This window comes from Fundulus heteroclitus, chromosome 23, assembly GCF_011125445.2.
Source record: "Fundulus heteroclitus isolate FHET01 chromosome 23, MU-UCD_Fhet_4.1, whole genome shotgun sequence".
Classification (NCBI taxonomy): Eukaryota; Metazoa; Chordata; class Actinopteri; order Cyprinodontiformes; family Fundulidae; genus Fundulus; species Fundulus heteroclitus.
Window position 1 is genome coordinate 24,609,525 of NC_046383.1, and position 18,161 is coordinate 24,627,685.

Sequence of the window (18,161 nt, forward strand, 5' to 3'; positions counted from 1 at the left end):
TTTCAGTCTGCTGGACAACAGTGGTTTTCTCTTTTGAATGGCCAGAACAAAACATCATAATGTATCAAATGTTCACTGGTCTTATGAGTTCTTCACCTTTTTTTGTAGGAATTGAATCTTGTTTCTTCAGTAGCTGCAAGCCATAATAATCAGAAGAAACATAACTAAACATTAAACGTTTCGCCGTGTGCTTAATGAATGTATATAGTGCAGGATTTTACAAATGCATTTAAGGATATTGCTGTTTTTGATGCACCTGTTCCTGCGACCAAAAGGAGGTGCTGTGGAGCCATCTGCTTATTATGAACAAACAACAAAAACCGATTTAATTCACTTTATTTTATCCATTTACTGTTAACATCACATCACCCCATGTTACTGCAGAACAATCACAGTTTTTTGTCACATTAATTCAATGGAAACAGTTAATGACTTTTCACCTTGTGTCCATTTTGAATCACTTTGGTCGTGATGCTTCGTTTCGGCTGAAATTTGAGGGTTGAAATCCCAACACTTAAAAAGAGCCTAATCTGATGAAATGCTGTTTAAAATTTGACAAAAAAAATGAGAAATAGTTGTTTTTGGTTGTTGTTTTGTTTGTTTGTTAGTTAGTTTTTGAAAAAGCTTTTGAAATATGCAGCATTTTGTCCCCTTTTTTGTGCTTTTCTAGACCCAACACATCTTCTAACACCCGGGGACAATGTTCGGTTTCCACGAACACAAGAGTAAGCGCCACTTCACATCAGCCAGGGACAGCTGCAACTCTTCAAAAACACCTAGAATCTAAAGTAAAATTAGTCACACCACAAATTACGTGACGAGATTACGGAAAACATGGAAACACCATGAAGACGAAGGGCTGCAGAAGGACTGGGTCAATGGTCATTTAGGAATGTAACAACCTGTTCTAAATGGAGCACAATCTCACTGCACACCTGGTCCTCAGACATAGAGTTAAAGGTTCATTTTACAGGTCAAAACTTGGACTTGTTTAGAGAAATATTGCATGTGAGTCGTCTGGCTTCAAGTTATATTGTCCCGTATCCCTGATTTTAAACATGTTTGATGATGAGTCTTATATGAGCATAGCTCGCTGGCAGAAACTGTATTATTGGTGGGGCTGGTATTGAGGTTATACCCCAAACAGTGCCAAAACACAGCTGTTATCTGAATACAGAAGAAAAACAAAATGATTTCAACATCAGAGTGAAGCTGTAACTGTGAGCTCAAGTAACCTTAGGGTTGGTGCTTTTATCTATCTCCTGGGACTAAAGACTAAACACTGAGCAGGAGACGTTTGCTGCAGACCTTTTTTTTTTCACATTCCTCATACTGAATAGGATGAAATGTGTCTGACATGTTAAAAACTCCACAAAGTCATGAAAGGAAAGCTCAGGTTTCATCAGGTCACAGCTCCTCCTCTTCCTGCCTCACACTCATCTCATTTTGCTCTATACATCTTCTTTAAATCTAGTTTAAAAACAGTAGAAACAAACTCCAGAATTAAGTGACTGGCAAAAGTCTCATCAAGACTGCAAGCTTCAATGGACTTGATTGAGATCCTTTGATGGACCAACATTTAGTAGAGCATGTGAAGTGGAAGAAGAAGAATACGTGGTTTTGAACACTTTTTATAAATAAATCTTTAAAAAATGGCGAGCATTTGTACTCAGCTCTTTTTTTACTCAGATAACCTTGAATAAAATCTTAAGCAGTGGCCTAATTACTAAATACAGTCTATCATCAAGAAGGAAATCCCAGCAGACAAGTGAAGTTTTGGAGATCTTTAAAGCAAGGTTAGATGAAAAAATCTCCTGAAGCTCTGTTCAATCCAGCATCTGAAAATGAAAATGGTATGGCACAACTTCCAGAAAGATTTCGCCATCCACTTAAACTAGCAAGACAAGTAGTAAGAGTATTAGTCAGAGAAGCAATCAATAGGGCAGTGGTAGCTCTGGAGGAGCTGCAGGGATGCAAAGCTGTTAAAAAGGCAACTATAACTTGTGCATTCTGCATATTTGGCCTTTATGAAAAAGACAAGGAAAGCCTTAAGAAGTCCTGTTGTGCTTCTTGCCTGACACCATGTGTGGCAGAAAGCTAACACGGGACAATCAGCTATCTCCATGGTGAAACAATGATGGCAGCATCATGCTGATGGGAAGGAGGATAGAGCTGAAAGCCTGTGAGAAGCTGCTTGAGACTGGAGGTGGAGGTTTCCCTTTCCAGCAGGACAACAACCATAAACCTCCAGCAGGACCCACAATTAGATGGTTTAGATCAAAGCCTACAGTACTCATGTATGTGTTAGAATGATCCAGACAAAGTCCAGACCTAAATTTATTAGAGAATCTGTGACAAGTCTTGATGTTCAGAGATGCTCTCCGCCCCAATCTGGCTGAGCTATTTAGAAAAGAACAATGAGAAAAGCTGGGGGTTCTAAAAACTACGGACTAAACGGAGCTGAGTGCAAATGCACGGCACACTTTTCAGATTTAATTAGCAAAGTTTTTTAAACCGCAATTGTTTTTTTCCCCCACTTGTCAATTATGTTCTACTTACAATGAAATGCACTGACGAATGTGGAGCCAGCGAGATGGAACGTTTTCTAATATGTGTCAGAAAGGGAAAGTTCATATTTAATGCTGTCACAGAACCTTCCCTTATGCATACTGACAGTATATAACCACCAGCTGCTGCATGCTTAAGTCTGCTTTAACACCTTAGAACAAAAAAAAAGGTTTACCCAGATTTGCAAAATGTTAACAGAAATCATGTCATTCCTAATAAACGTTAGGATTTGGCTGAGCAGAATAAAGAGAGGTGTGCTTCGCTGAAATGTGAAAAAGCCATGATACCCCAAATGAGCAGCGGTTTGTTCGAGCGTGTCTGGCAAGCAGAATAAATATTACGATAAACACCGATTATTAAGACATCAAATAGCACCATGTCGGCCCATCGTTGACAGCAACCATCGCTACATTTTTACAGGGCGGATCCCTTGAGAATCGTCTTGAGATACACAATTAGATGTCGAGAAGCTTGTTTTCATGTAATCACTTTGGCAAAATGAACCCGAGTCAAGAGCTTGTAAGTGTCGGTGGGTCTTTAAAAAAAAAAAAAAAAGCATCAGTACTGATTTGGCAACAGAAACTCTGCAGGTTTTGATCCAGTTTATAACGCAGGTGAGGTTAAAAACTGTCTGCCAACCTGAAATACAATGAGTGATCCATGGGAGCAAACGATCAACGAGTCACCAAACTGAAACACCGCACAGGAAAAAAAAAAAAATTCACTTCAAAAGTTTACAGAGGTCACAGCACAGCCGTCGTGAGGAACATTAAATCATTTCATCCGGTTCTGTGCAAGAATCTTTCTGCTAACAATCAACAATCACATTGATAAAAGCAAACATCTGACTGACCGTGAGCGAGAGTTCTCAGATTTGGATGTGAACGTTGGAAATAAGACAAGAAAAACTAACTTTGGCACACTGAATGAGGAGAGGAGTCAGAGCGGTGGGGGGGGGGCCGAGTCTGCAGCTGACTTATGGCAGTGTTTGGATGAGGGGGCGGCTCGCTCATAGCCCTTTGTTGAAGTAGACCCGCTCCACCCCCGGGTGGCTGGCCTGGATTTTGTCCCGCAGCTCCGGCTCCAGGCGGCTGACGGACATGGAGCTGGATGGGAAGGGAAGGGGAACGTTAACGTGGTTCAGATCCAGGTTCATCGCCGCCGACTTACCAGGGCCAGAGTTTTACGTTCACTCACCTCTTCTGAGGAAACAGCGCGCAGCACAGAGGAGTGGCAAACACCAGGCTGAACAAGAAACAACAATAAATGTGGTTGCAGTATCAAGAGTGAGCTGTTGCACAAATTTGACTTAGCGCACAACGGTTTGCGCTCGTCGTCCTGATAAAAAGAAAGTGCACCCTCGTTCAGTTTAAGGGATTTACATATTAACATGACATGTGAGGATCGTCTAATGAGAGGATCTGGTGATGACATGGTCCAAAACGTTCAACGGATTCCACTCCGTCATCATTCACTGAACAAAAACTTAAAGGTGCCCTATTGTGCTTCCGTTTAAACGTTTAGGATAGGTCTACCAGCTATACAAAAGAAGTTCATGAATTTTTGGGAGAAAATCATTCTCAGATAATGAGATACCATCTCCCCAGTTTTGCCTAATTTTCAGCACCTTTCAGAATGAGCTCTTTTTAGGACTCTGTCACTTTTATGCAAAAAAAGCTGTAGCTGGCCACACCCCCGACTCAATGTTTATAGCGCGTTCCATTTGTCCTCGGCAGTCGGGATTCTCGACCTCCGGGTCAGAAAATGTATCTGGAACGGCCCCTAAAGTTGGTGTTACGAGTTGGAAAGTCGCTGCAGCAGGATGGTACCCGACTTCGGCATTCATGGTGGCTGATACTCACAGCAACATTGAGTAAAACTTCATACTTTGACTGTTTTTAGCAGCTCTCTATTACTTATGTAATGTTTAGTCAGTCGTACAGGTGTTACCTTCCAGTGTTCATCAGACAGGATGGTTCAGCTCTGTTTATTTACAAAAAACACAGCCTAGAACAGTGTTATTGTCATTGTTACTGTTATAACGACGTTGCGAGCGTCCATGTTTTTTCGCAGGGAAACTGGAAAGCAAAAAGGCGGCGAAGACGTAATCCGCGACTCGTGATTTCCGAACTCCGGGCCAAAAGGAACCCACCCTTACACTCGCACTTTATACACGTGAAAATGGCTGTAAACAGATGCACAATGGTACAACAGTACATCTTTGACCCTGAGTCAGACCTAGAAGCGGAAGAAATGAAGCCTTCGCACAACCAGCAAAGATGCAGCAACAGTTTCTGAATGGTACGTAGGTAGCCTATTCATACAGGGCTGCCTTAGAGAGCGTTCCAGAGCAACGTTGAACGCAATGTTAGTGCGGTGTTAAACTAACCTCTTACCGCCTAGAAACATCTGACTGTGAGTGTTATGGTTTTATGAAGTGTCAGGATGTGTAAGGTACTTCTAGGAGGCATTTTGGTTGTTTTAGATTGGACAAATCGGAAAAAAATAAGACGCTAATAGTGCTAACATCAGTATGGGATTTTTGTAATGCAAATTAGCATCATGCTAACCGTTAGTTTTCTGTTGGCTGTAGTTAAGTGTAAGGGAATTATATGCACATTTTTTGGCATGTAATGATGCCAATGTAATTTTGTGTGTGTATATTTCAATAATAATTATAGATTCAATGTAACGTGATATAATGTGATATATTTCCTGCATCGCTCTCACGGCGTCACGGGTTAGCTTCAGTGTGAGTGGTTGAAATAGCACGTCGATAAAGATGACAGACAAGTGGCTTATCCAATCATATGCAAGGATTTTTGATAAGGCCCAGCCTTCAAAAAAGGCAATTCCTATGGAGAGGTCCCAGATGTATGTGAGTGGAGCTAGGCGGAGCGAAATACATCTGGCGAGAGTCAGGTTACAAAAGACTTACTTGTTGCCAAAAATAGCTGGATGGTTTTGACTTTTTTAGCACTGGGGCCGTTTCTAGAAGCATTAGAGACCCAGTTAGAAGTACAAAAAGGTGCAGAAAGTGATTTTTTTCCCCAAATAGGTCACATATGAACAAAAATTAAAAACCTGGTGTGAAAACATAAGTATACTCTTGCTGCTTCTATACAATTCAAAAGGCAAAGTAGCTACCACCTTATTAAAACACTTGGTAAAGTGAAGATTATCTGTGAGACCGGCTCATCATTCTAGCCTGGAAAAGATTAATCACAAGGGGAAAACATTTAAGACAGCTGCTGATCTCCCCAGGAGGAGTGACCATCTCAGCAAGTTCCCGCCAAGGTTAGACGGGGCAATGCTCACAGAAATCTCTAGTATCCAAGAGCTCCACCTCAGACTCTGTGGGCCTCTGTTAGCATGGAAAATGTTAAAGTTACAGTACAACTAGAAAAAGACAGGAAATATATGGCTTCTTAGAGTGAGGAGACGGCATTGCCTTCCTACAGCAACATGGCGACAACTTAATTTTTGCAAAGCAGCATCTGCATGAACTACAGCTCTTAAGGAGCAACGTCCTCCCAACAGCTGAAGGTAAACTAAACATGTTTTGGCCATGGTAATGCTAAAAAGCACCTCGGCACAAACGCGCTCATGCCAAACGTGGCGCACGGTGGTGGAGTTATGATAATTTGGGCTTGTTTTGGCCATCTGTCTGATAGATTAAGCTTTGCTGAAGTTCATGCTATCACTGCTAATGTGGGTTCTCCAGGCAGCTGAATTGTGTACTCAGCTGTTGACACAGCTCTTCCAGTTTGGCTTCATCTTTGTTTCAGAAATGACCAAAAATAATCTGTTGCGTGTTTTTCCTCTTCTTTCTCTTTAGGTCATGTGAATTAAAGATACTTGTAATCAGGTGCACTTCCTCTTTAATTTGTTGCCGTGAGCGTCGCTAATGACCGTCATGTTATCTGAGGAAATGCTGCCCATAGTTTTAACTCGTCACGCAGGGGCACACTGGAGAGATGTGCACACGAATAGCCTTTCAGAGGAGGTGAAAACAAAAGGATCTGCGAGCCAGATATTAAATCTCTGAATTCACCCGGTATCACAGCTAGGTTTGGGTTAGCACATTTCTTCCGACCTCGGTTCACTGTGACCTGAATGTCTCGGTTTACTGCGTCGATCCTGGGATTGCTGTGATCAGATTTCACTGCTGTGAGAAATTAGGGCGAAATGTGAGAGGACTCTCATGAGAGCGTATCAGGTGGGCCATCTCTGACCACTCACCAGAATCCCACCAGGCTGACTTGAATGGGTGCGCTCATCCATGGGAACCTCTGAAAAGACAAGGCAGAAAAATGACCGGGGCACACAAAGGCAGCAGGGAACTCCCATACAAGAGCGGTCTCAGCTCTTTTTATCCGTCGAACGGGTCGTTGCTGAAAGGGGGCCAACTTCATCTGAGCGTTTAGCTCTGTGGGAGTGCCGGGTTTTTTTTGTTTTTTTTTTCCTCTTAAAGAGTGCATGTGGGAACAGGCTTACCTTGAGAAAAGCCTTCTTTTCCAGGTGATTCATTAAAAACGGAGGGATAGCTGAAGGGATACAAACCAAACATGACTTCACAAAGCATGCAACTCAAATTGTTAGTTTAAGAAATGTCACGAAAGGACCGGCGACTGATATCGAACTTAGATATTAAATGTTCACACCCATTCCTGGGGAAGCCATGAGGATCCGGGAGACCACGACCTGAGAGATGGCCTGCTGAGCAGCTTTTGTTGACTCTCCTAACCTGTTGTCGTTTTCGTCTGTTATGGGAATGCCATGCTGAAGCTCTCTGTAGACAAATCAACCAATCAAATTTTATTTATATAGCACCTTTCAAAAAGAGCTACAGCAATTATCAAGTTGACCAGAGATGCTAAACGTTGACAACTCATGACTTTATGTTGCCCAGGGGTAGAAATCTGACCTGACACATGTCTTGTTTGTGGCTTTTTTTTTTCACTGAAATGTTTGTCAAAGTTAATCAGAATAAAGACAAAAATCAGTTTTCACATGACAATGTCAGCATCAAATTAATTTATATAGCAGATTTCAAAAACAACAACAGTTGACGAAAGGGCAAAGAAGCAACTAGAATAAAACTGTAATAAAACTGTAATAAAAAGTAATAAAACACAGAAGAATTAAGATTTCTAACAATTAAGCATCTGATAAATCAGTCAAAGGCCAGGGGAAAGAGATGTGTTTTAAAGAGACATTTAAATGGTTTGACGCTCTGAGCGTTGCTGACAGGTGGAGGGAAGGTATCCCACAGTCTTAGGGCGGCCACAGCAAACACTCGATCACCTCTACGTTTGAACTTTGATCTTCACACATCAAAGGTGCGTGGATGATGAGGTGATTACACAGATAAGATAGGGATAGGTCATTTAAAACTTTAAAAGGAAGCAAGAAAAGCTTAAAATCAATGCCAAGATGGAAAGCAAGCCATTGAAGATATTTTCAAGACTTGAGTGATGTGTTCATGCTTCTTTGTGCCGGTTAAAAGACGAGCTGCGGTGTTCTGAATCTGAACCACTGCACTTGTAAAAGCTGCAGGGATGATTGATGTAGCCCGACGTATAAAGAGGTACAATAGTCCAGACAAGAGGTGATAAAAGCAGCAATAACCTTCTCGAGATCCCTAATAGAGAGATAAGTGTTTGCTTTAGCAATGAGTCGTGGATGAAAAAAGCTTGACTTCATAACTGTTTGTCCAACTTCAGAGAACCGCCTAGAGGAAGCCCCAAATTTCTGACTGCAGAGTCTTCAGGTTTTGTTTGTTAAAGGGGAAAAAAGCTATTCAAAAACATCTTGTTTATTCCAAACATTCCTAGGAAAATATTCTGTCGTCTGGCGAGACAGACGACAAAATAAAGCTTGCATGCTGTTACTTCTGTGGTGAAACTGACATAACGTCTCAGAAAAAGATCATACTGGCATTCAAACACGGTGAAGGTAGTGTGATGGTCTAAGGGTAATTTTGCCGCTGCAAGACTTATAAATGATGATGATGATGATGAATTTGTGACCTTAATCTCAAGCACTTGGCAGGACCAAGATCCAAAGCAAATCAGCAAGTCCACCTCTGAATGGCTCATTAAAAAAAAACAATAAGGTTTTGAAGTGGCCTAGTCAAAGTCTGGACATAAATCTGGTAGCTGCTGTGATATGACATGCTGCTCCGGCACGAAAACCCTCCAATATGGATTGAATCAATTTAAACTTAAAACAAAAGAAGCCACAGCAAACAACCTCCACAGCATTATAAAATGTTTGCTGCAAAACATCACAAACACTTGATGTTAAATTCAGAGGGCAATAACATTTTCACATAGGGCCAGATTGGTTTGGGTCACTAATTCCTGTAATAAATGTAATCATTATTTGAAAACCGCATTTTGTATTTAACCAAGTTATCCTCGTCTGATATTCAAATGACCAAAAAGTAGCAAACAAAAGAAAATCCTGCAGCTGAATTCCTCCGTACTGCTCATGTAGAATTTGACTAAATCTGGGACATTTGTTGATGGCCAGGTTTTATTACTTTGCGTCTCTTAGACCTGTGCGAAAGCAGAATGACCAACAAGCTGCTAAGAGAGCGCGGTTCTGCGCTCTACCCGTCCTCCTTACCTTTGTCTCATCAGCGGGATGTTGATACAGTTAGCAGCCGCTACAGCAGCGAATGGAACGAACCGTCCAATCAGCGGCGAGATGTGCTGCAACAGGAGACGGAGCAAAACAACAAGAGACCGATTCATTGCTGCCGTAACAAGCAAAACTCTGAGGCTGGACTTGAAGCGTTTCCCCCCCCGTCAAACAGCAGCATGTCATTACAGTGGGATGCATTATGGGGTTAGATGAAGTGGTACCTTTGTTAGTGCGTTTAGTCCTAGAGCGGTGGCGACCGCCCCAGTGGTGGCAGAGACATAAGCTGTGCCAAGCTGACTGCGAACAGAGAAGTCCCAGTAAGCCAAAACAGTCAAACCAAGAGCTGTTAAATGAACGGGTTAATCCCTATGTGGCTGAGTCCGAGCGACAGCTCCTGCCTCCTACCTGACCGTGATTGGAGCGTCCCCGCTCCTGTTGGTGTAGTTGACTATTGCATTGAAGGACTGATTGATCCACTGCCAGAACAGCACAGCAGGAGTTGTCCTGTGAGAAGAGCGAAGAGAGAAGTCGGTTGTAACAAGTTTTGCTACAAAGTAAAACCAGCCCTCCCAGATCTTCTCCTTGCAAATGGGATTTAGTATTTTATAGTATTACTAATGAAAATATTCACAGGGCCTTGCAAAAGTATTCACATTTTATCTTTTTTTTTCAAGCTATAGCCACATATTTCAGTTTATACATTAGGGATTTAATGCAATAGACCAGCACAAAGAAGCCCTCAGTTATGAAGTGAACAGCTTTACCAAATAAAACCAGATAATTGCAGGATCTTTGTATTTAGCTCCTCGTGGTTAATGCTTTGTATTACCACCTTTCATAACAACTGCACTTGGAAGACTTTCAAGATATGTCTTCCGTCTTTGAAAAAAAATTCTTGTCAATTTTAACAAACATAACTCAAATTCAATCAGGCTGGATGGAAGGCATCGGCTCAGGTTTTGCCACAGAGTTTCCATTGGATTTACATCCGATATTTGAATGGACCATTCTAACAAATGAATACGCCTTTACCTAAACCATTCCATTGTAGCACTGGCTGTAGTGTTAGGGTCGATGCCTGGTCTGAAGGTAAACCTCCGGCAGAGTTTCTGATACGGTTGAACGATAATTCAATAACAATACATATCGATCGATAGACGTATATCGATGATAGAAAAAAAGTTCAATAGAACAGTTTTTCTTCCTTTTGCATTCTAGCCTATCATGTAGGTTAATATTACAGTTGTTACATCCTCCCAACCAATCACAAACGCAAACCCAGGAATGCTCCTCCCCCAAGCCCCGCCCCCCTTTAAAGAGTTCAGAGAGCACGTATTCTTTTTCATTTTTTTAATATTTATAGTTTTGGTAAAAAGTTGGTTGAATAAAGGGTTGAGTTTGAATTCAGTGTTTGTGTGTTCTGTATATAAAAATAGGCAACAGCATAAAATGGCCATGGATGCACTTCAAATATATATGTTTTGAATTTGTTGATAATTATCGATATCGATCATTATATAAATCAGAATAATTTATATTTTGTCGATATGCCTTTTTTCTATACCGTCCAGCCCTAGTGTCCAACAGACTTTCTTCTTGCACTGACCTGTATTTACTTCACACACATGTTCCCATCAGTTCTGACCAGCCTCCCAATCTGTGATAAAGAATGTAACCTACACAGCAGCATGCTGCCATCACCGTGTTTCACAGCCGAAATGGTTTTAAGCTTGATTTGTAGTTTTAGGGTTGTTGTGTTTTTTTGTGCCACATATAGCGTTTTTTTGCATGTAGCCCAGAAAGGAGCATTTTAGCTCGTCTTCTTCCACACGTTTGCTGCGTCTCGTATGTCAGCTAGTGGCAAACTGGAAACGGCACTTCTTCCGTCCTCTTTGCAAAAACTGCTTCATTCCTGCCACTCTTCCATAAAAGACAGATTTGTAGAGAAACAGCAGGCTCACTGCCAGGTTCTCTGATTAATGCTGACCTGGTCAGGCCTGGCAGTGGAGGTAGACTAGTATGTGTTTGTAGTGTTGCAGAGTTACCATAACCCTGACATTTTCAGGTGATGGATTAAACAGTCCTCAGCTAGTTGGTCAAAACTTAGAACATTGTCTTTTTTTTAGCTTCTTGGTCTTCATGATGCTGTTTGTCCTCTTAACAAACCTCTGATGCCTTCAATGAACAGCTTTGTTTTCCAATGAGATTAAATCCCACTCAGCTGGACTCTATTTACTGATCAGGTGGCATTTCAACAAGATTAGTTGCGCTAGACTTCATCTAAGGGTATCAGCATCATCCACTTCACAATTGTGCACTACTTTGTGTCGGTCTTTCGCCCACAAGCCCGATTAAATACACTGAGGTACCGTTAAGGGCTGTAATGTGACCAAATGGGAAAAGGTTTAAGGCGGATGGATACCTCTGCAAGGTACTGTAGAAGTGATGATGTAAACATCCCAAAAAGTTTCACCAAGTGTGAGTTTAGTGCAGAGCTTACTTATAAAACGTCATCATACACCCGGTGATGGTCATGTTCATGGGAACCTGCGCCGACATGCGGCCGATCAGAATCATCTTCTCTCCGGTGTCTGGATGAAAGGCCGAGTCGAAGACATATTTGGCCCTCCACAGTTCGTCTTCCGTCAGACCTGGGGAGACGATGCCTTTTCTGTAAGATTGAGGACACGTGAGCAAGCCTCTCCTCCAATCACAGCCCTCGAAGTCACACCCAGTTCCCGCCGAGCTGCTCTACCTGTAGTCCGTGATGATGTCGTGCGCGTGTGAGAGCTGTTCATTAGTCAGGAGGATGTTCCTGGGGTCCGTGACCGTGAAGAAATGTTTGGCCCGACCAACAAATGTGCTCTGGTCCCACCGGGGCTCCTTGATGTTTATGGAGGTCGATAGCTCTGCTGCCATGTTTATCTACAGAGAGACGGTGTTTAAAAGACGACAGGTGTTAGTGAAGGCCAGGCGTCCCTCCAGTCCAAGTGATTTCTAGGTGGGGGAAATGAAATCAGAGGAGTACTACAGAAACACAAAGCTCCTTTCTGTTCAGCCGACACAGCATAATGTTGCTATAGCAATGGCCAGACATGGCACAGGGCTTGTCAGGCACATAATAGCAAAGGCCAGCCACGGGGTGCAGTGAATGGGTGAAACTCAAACTGTAACCCACAAAGCAGTTTGTAGAAAGTCTCGAATCCAATCTCAGCAAAGCAGAGCTTGGGAATTTAGAAAGCACACTTTTTATTCACATAAGTTTGCCAAAAAAAATAAATAAAAAATCTCTCCCCACATGAAAACAGAGAAAACTGCAAACCAAACAAAAGGAGAGGGTTGTTATAGATGTGCATGCAACATGCTCATTCTTCTGAGTAAGGGTTGTTGTACGTACGCAAGTAAGTTAAAAACCTTTATTTATTTAGCACATTTTAAGGGTCAAAAACCACAAAACGTTTTACAGTAAAGACAAGCATAAAAAACAAAGATGATGAATATATGAAAGAATCACTAAAACAGCACACATGTTACATGATGCAGCATAAGACTAGTCTGGATAAATAGATCTTAAACATTCCAAAAAAAGTAAAAAAAACAAAGCAACTGGACTTGTTTTCCGTAGTTGAAGACGTTTCGCTTCCTCTCCAGGAAGCTTTCTCAATTCAAAAAGTCTGGAGTAATGTGGAGTAACAAGCCATTACAAGGCCTTTGTTTGCCAATTGTATAAGCTTGTTACTCCACATTACTCCAGACTTTTTGAATTGAGAAAGCTTCCTGGAGAGGAAGCGAAACGTCTTCAACTATGGAAAACAAGTCCAGTTGCTTTGTTTTTTAACTTTTTTTTAAATGACCATGACCTGGATGACTGAGAATCTTCACCAGCATAGATCTTCAACAGTTTTGTTAAAGAATCAACAAAATCAAGACGGCACAAAGATGGTGACAACACATCCCACAGTCTGGGATCCACGGCTATAAAGGATTTATCCCCTTTGGTCTTATGTTGTGTTTGATGAACCATTAACAAACAGCCTTTGGCTGGAAGCTCTCAGACTGCGAGAAGACCTTTAGGGCTCTAAAAGGTCAGCGGTAAGGTGAAGATTTCAAACTCTTCGCAAGCAAAGGCACATACTCCGATGATGTTAGCTGTAGCTTGCATTAGCATTGCAACACAGCTAGCTTCCACAGGAAGTAAGAAAAGTAACAGTGTAAAACCCTATGAACCATTTCCTATAGAAGTCGTTGGATTGTGTATTGAGTTTCACTGTAAATGTGGCGACTAATAGGCAGATAAAGTCAATGGAAAAAACTGAGTACGCCTGCTAAAAGGGAAAAGACGCGCGCAGGTGTTGGCTGTTAAATCCAGCTGATCAACTCATCATCAGCAGGTGTGATCGCATCTGTCAAAGCAGGAAGTTGGCTGCTCTGCATCGCACACGTTTATGTATTTGTAGGAGGAAAGACATCAGGTAGGCAACCTAACACGCACTCACTGAGAGAGACCAATTAACCTATCATGGTTTTGGACTGTGAGAGGAAGCCAGAGATAACCCACACGGAGAACATGCAAACTGGAACAAAATCTTTATCAGAATGGCTGAAAAGGAAGGCAACTAAGTGTTTTAATCCCCAAGTCAAAGTCTTCAACCTGATAGAAATGCTGGGACCTTAAGAAAGCTATGGATAAAACAACGTGCTGATCTCAATGAATGGACATAATGTTGTAAAAAAAAAAAAAAAAAAAAAAAAAAAAAAGAGCAGGACAAAATGTCCCATGTGAGGCATTAATGAAATCACACAGAGCACAACTACTTCAAGTAAGTACTGCTAAAATAATGCCTCCACAAGTTGTGAAAGTTTACTTTCTTTTCCCCATTGCGGGAAACCTTTCAGAGGAGGTGAATTAGCGCAGTGTCAGCAGATTATTAAGGACGTGTGCTGCCAGTGTTCACAAAACAGCAGATTTCCAATGCTTTGCATATATAGGTTGTATAGTTCCCCAGCATTTCTGGGTGTCGGTGTATTGAAACCCCACCTCGTGCACCAACATGCAACCCAGGTCAGGTATTTCATCATTTTTTTACCTCAGGGGAAAACCTCACAACCGACTGCAAAAACTCAAGCATATAACTCCTCCTAAAGTTGCTCCTGCGTGGCCCTGCAGCGTCGTACAAAGAAAGCGCGCTGTCTCTTTAAATTGAATTAAACTCCTGAGGGTCAAAACATTAAATCAGTGTTCTGCACAGAGGTCGCGGAGCACTTCCTGCAGTCAGAGCGCTTATTAATAGGATTAATCTGACGACGAGAGAGGCACAGATTAATGTGATATGAGAGGACTGAACTTTGTTCTGCGTCGGCCTTTGCTCTGCAGACCCTGAGCCGCTTCTTCTGCCCTCACTCTCAGCCAATCACGGGGAGCCTTCTCGGCTACACATTAACCTGAAATGTACAGCAGCCCACGTCAAACAGACACATCCCCTCCAATAATTCACACCAGCAGCATCGTGTGGGGTGTGCGATATAAGAGTGAGTTTCTACTGTAGTGCCGCAGCTTTCTGTCAGCGATCGCAGGCTAAAATGTGCTCTCTGGCTGGATCCAATCATTGCCCAACCGCGCTGAAGTTGGCCTCTGATCGCTAGTTTCGGATTGTGCTCTGGGATAAAGGACCATTCCGCTACATCTACCGCGTCCAGAGTCCAGACCGCCTTCAATCCTTTTATAGTTAAAAATCTGAAGTACTTGGAATCAGTGGCGGCTGGTGAAAAAAAATCTTGGTGGGGCTGGCCAATAGATTTCCCTGCCTAACCCAGTACTAACCCAGTTAGTACTGGGTTAGGCAGGTTACTACGATTCCACAATAAGCATTTAATTAATAAAAAAAAACATTGTTCACAAAGGATTATTTTGGTGTTTTTGTCTTATCTTATTAATCCTTTTCACAGACTCATGCCAGAGCGTTTGCATACATTGTACATGTACGTATATTATTACAAAACAAACGTTTACGTCTTGACTTTAATATGTATCCTATTTTTTATTTATATAATGATTTAAGTAGAACAATGACTAGTGCAAAATTAAGTTGTATTTACCGGAGATGAAGTGTAGACTGCAAATTCTGTCTTAGTATGATGGCTCCCCCAGTACATTGGCATCCTGCATCCTTTTCATTGAAATGATCAATTTCTTTCTTATTTCTTTGGTTATTCCTTCGGTAAACGAAACAAACGTACATCCGACGATTTGGAATGCTTCTGTGTGCAACCGGGAGCACAACAAGTCGTAGGCATTGTTTAGATTCCAAAAATAAACTAAAAGTACTCTCTAATTCACCCGTTTTGTCACGCTGGTAAGCGAAAACAGTGCTGTGTTTGCCGACCACCGATACCCGGATGTGGCGCGGACGTAGCTCGTGACGTCACGCGTGAAGTGCACCTATCACTGTGCTGCTAGGGCTACTACTCCAGGAGCCCCAAAGCCATTCATTTTGGCGATGCTGATTGGCCAAATATTTATAAATCTTCCCTAGCAACAGTATACGATTGGTTATTTCGCTACACTTGTAGGGCTACTTCAGTCACAGCCCCAAAAGTGTAGAAGAAGAGAAATGATACGTTCTGTTGGTGGAAATGCACTGTTAAATGATAGAGTCAATCAGTAGAAGTGTTTTCATAATTCTTATTACATGTAGCCACGTACTATTAAGTAAAAACTGACATTAATATTACTTTTAAAATCTATATATATTTTGACTTCTCCTCTCCACATCTAGGGAGGGCAGCGCCCGAGCGCCCCCTATGGGCCAGCCGCCACTGCTTGGAATAGTCCCACTTGAGCTGGATTACTTGCCATTCATAATAGAGTCGATAAAGTCCAAGTTCGTCATTTATGGACCCTTTTTTGTTTTTATTCTTTATCTACTTTTAAATCCAGAAATTATATTATATATTTATATATAATTTGGTACTTGTAATTTTCAGTCTTACACAAATTCATACACACGAATCTTCACATTTCACGAAATCATTTTGGGATTCACAAATCCCAAAATGATTTCCAAAGAATCTGTGTATAATGTAGAATAAGAAGGTACTTAATGGTGGTGTTAACCCCCCCCCCACACACACACACACACAATCTTAAAATCTCTTCCTTTACTAATTGAATAATGTCTTCTCATATCAAACAATTTTGTTTAATTGAATCTGTCATCACTTTGTCCAGTTTATCTAGTCTAGTGTAGAAGTACTAAACTTTTATTTCAGCTGTTTTTGTTTTTTGTTTTTGTTTTGCTGTCTTTTTCATTCTTGTAAATAGTCTGTTGGTGTTTTGAACATAAATATACATAAACTACACGTTTTGCACATTTCTTAAAATCCCCCTACTCTGTTACACACTTTTAGTGATAATGCTATTTTAACAACTAACTGTACACTATTTACATGCCCTTACTACTGTTTCCTATTCTTAGTTTTTATTTATTCATTTATTTTACCTTTGTGTGTATCTGCATGCTTCCATTTACGTTTCATTTGGCTGCTGTGGGACACGTGAATTTCCCCACTGGGGGGACAATAAAGGTCGTTTCTATCCTATTCTATGTTATTCTATTTTATTCTATTCTGCTCTAGTCAAAGCGCCGTATCGGAAGCTGCGAATCGGACGCCAACTTCGTCGTCTGAACCTACCCGACGTAGACCAGTCAGATCTGGACTGCAACTGGAGCTGCAAGAACATCTGGAAGAATAAACCGCACACGGCCCCTCCTAATTAGAAAGCCTCAGAGCTTCAGCGTTCACAGCGGGACAACAAGGAGCCACATCTGTCTGAGGCCAGTTATTATCCAGCTGTGAGGCGCTCCAGATTCAACTAGTACCAGCAGGCTCCTGGAGGAGCCAGTGCCGTCTGATTCAGAGTCCCCCTCCGAGCCGAGAAAGCTGCGCTCCTTCTCTGCGGACCCAGATCAGATAAACGCACAGGTTACTTACTGCACTGTGGGCTCCGGGAGTCTGTGTGTGTGAGAGTGAGGGTGGCCCTAACAGGCTGCAGCCAGCTAATTTGACATGCAGCGGTGTCAGCGCAGCGCAAAACGACACGGAGCCACGTCCTCCCCCCCACAGCCGTGGATGCTCCCCGGGAAAATAAAAGCCCCGCCTCGGCGCACGCTGGAAAACACACCGCTGCGCAAGAGAACCAGACGTACACGCGTGGGTGTCCTCTTGTTTCACACGGACGTGAAATCTTTTTTTGGGGAAAAAAAAAAAAGGCTTCGGTGACCCAGAATGTTTAGTTCATTTCGTTCCTAATGTAAAGCTTTTATTTTGTAGAGATCAACATCCGCCCAAGCTAACGCATCACTGCCAACTTTACTTTAAACACAGTAAATCATTAATGCGTTAAAACTTCAGACAATCTAAGCACTTGTGCGAGAAAATGGCAGAAACACTAGTACCAGACACCTATGTCAAGGTGGTAAAATCCGAAAACAAAAGTAATTTTGGTTCAGAACATAAAAAGTAATTTAATTAAAAAAACACGTATGGAAATAATAAAGACCAAAAGATTCGTGTCATTTTAAGAAAACTACACAAAAGATAGCAAATACGTAGTCAAAATAAATAATATCAACCAGTTTAAACGCTGGGTATCAGCGTGATGATCGTCTAAATGAGAGTTGATCGGGTAAACGGATCGAGAAGTCTGTCTCCATCTAGTGGAGACTCTGGAGAGGTGACTCAAACCAGGTCCTCGGGTTGAATCCCACTTCGCCCTTTAACCCTGCGTTTCTAAGAGGCTTTGCTCTCCTAATTGTTTCTATGAAGCAAGAGGAGGGAAAGAGCTTTGCAGCTTTTCAAAGACCGAGATTTATCAAGGGCACACAGTTATGTCTGGATTCATCCGTCTTACCTTCCAGGAAAGGAAATATGAAATTTGCCTA

The 18,161-nt window shown here is 41.9% G+C and overlaps 1 protein-coding gene across 3 annotated transcripts; it reads right to left on the bottom strand.

Moving 5' to 3' along the window:
* Nucleotides 1-320: 320 nt before the first annotated feature.
* sfxn1 (sideroflexin 1) lies at nucleotides 321-17,291 on the bottom strand. 3 transcript variants are annotated; one of them, XM_012857669.3, is made up of 11 exons: nucleotides 17,212-17,291; nucleotides 11,975-12,144; nucleotides 11,720-11,890; nucleotides 9,625-9,723; nucleotides 9,441-9,516; nucleotides 9,202-9,287; nucleotides 7,233-7,360; nucleotides 7,066-7,115; nucleotides 6,811-6,860; nucleotides 3,766-3,813; nucleotides 321-3,674 (listed from the first exon to the last, which is right to left on the bottom strand). In XM_012857669.3, the coding sequence occupies exons 2-11, from the start codon at nucleotides 12,136-12,138 to the stop codon at nucleotides 3,578-3,580; spliced, it is 969 nt and encodes a 322-aa protein (XP_012713123.2). In that variant the 5' UTR covers nucleotides 12,139-12,144; nucleotides 17,212-17,291; the 3' UTR covers nucleotides 321-3,577. The 3 variants fall into 3 exon arrangements, with proteins under 3 accessions (XP_012713123.2, XP_012713184.2, XP_035982970.1); XM_012857730.3 differs by lacking the exon at nucleotides 17,212-17,291 and adding an exon at nucleotides 16,912-17,179; XM_036127077.1 differs by lacking the exons at nucleotides 321-3,674; nucleotides 17,212-17,291 and adding an exon at nucleotides 14,307-14,325 and having other exon boundaries at nucleotides 3,762-3,813.
* Between the last annotated feature and the right edge of the window lie 870 nt (nucleotides 17,292-18,161).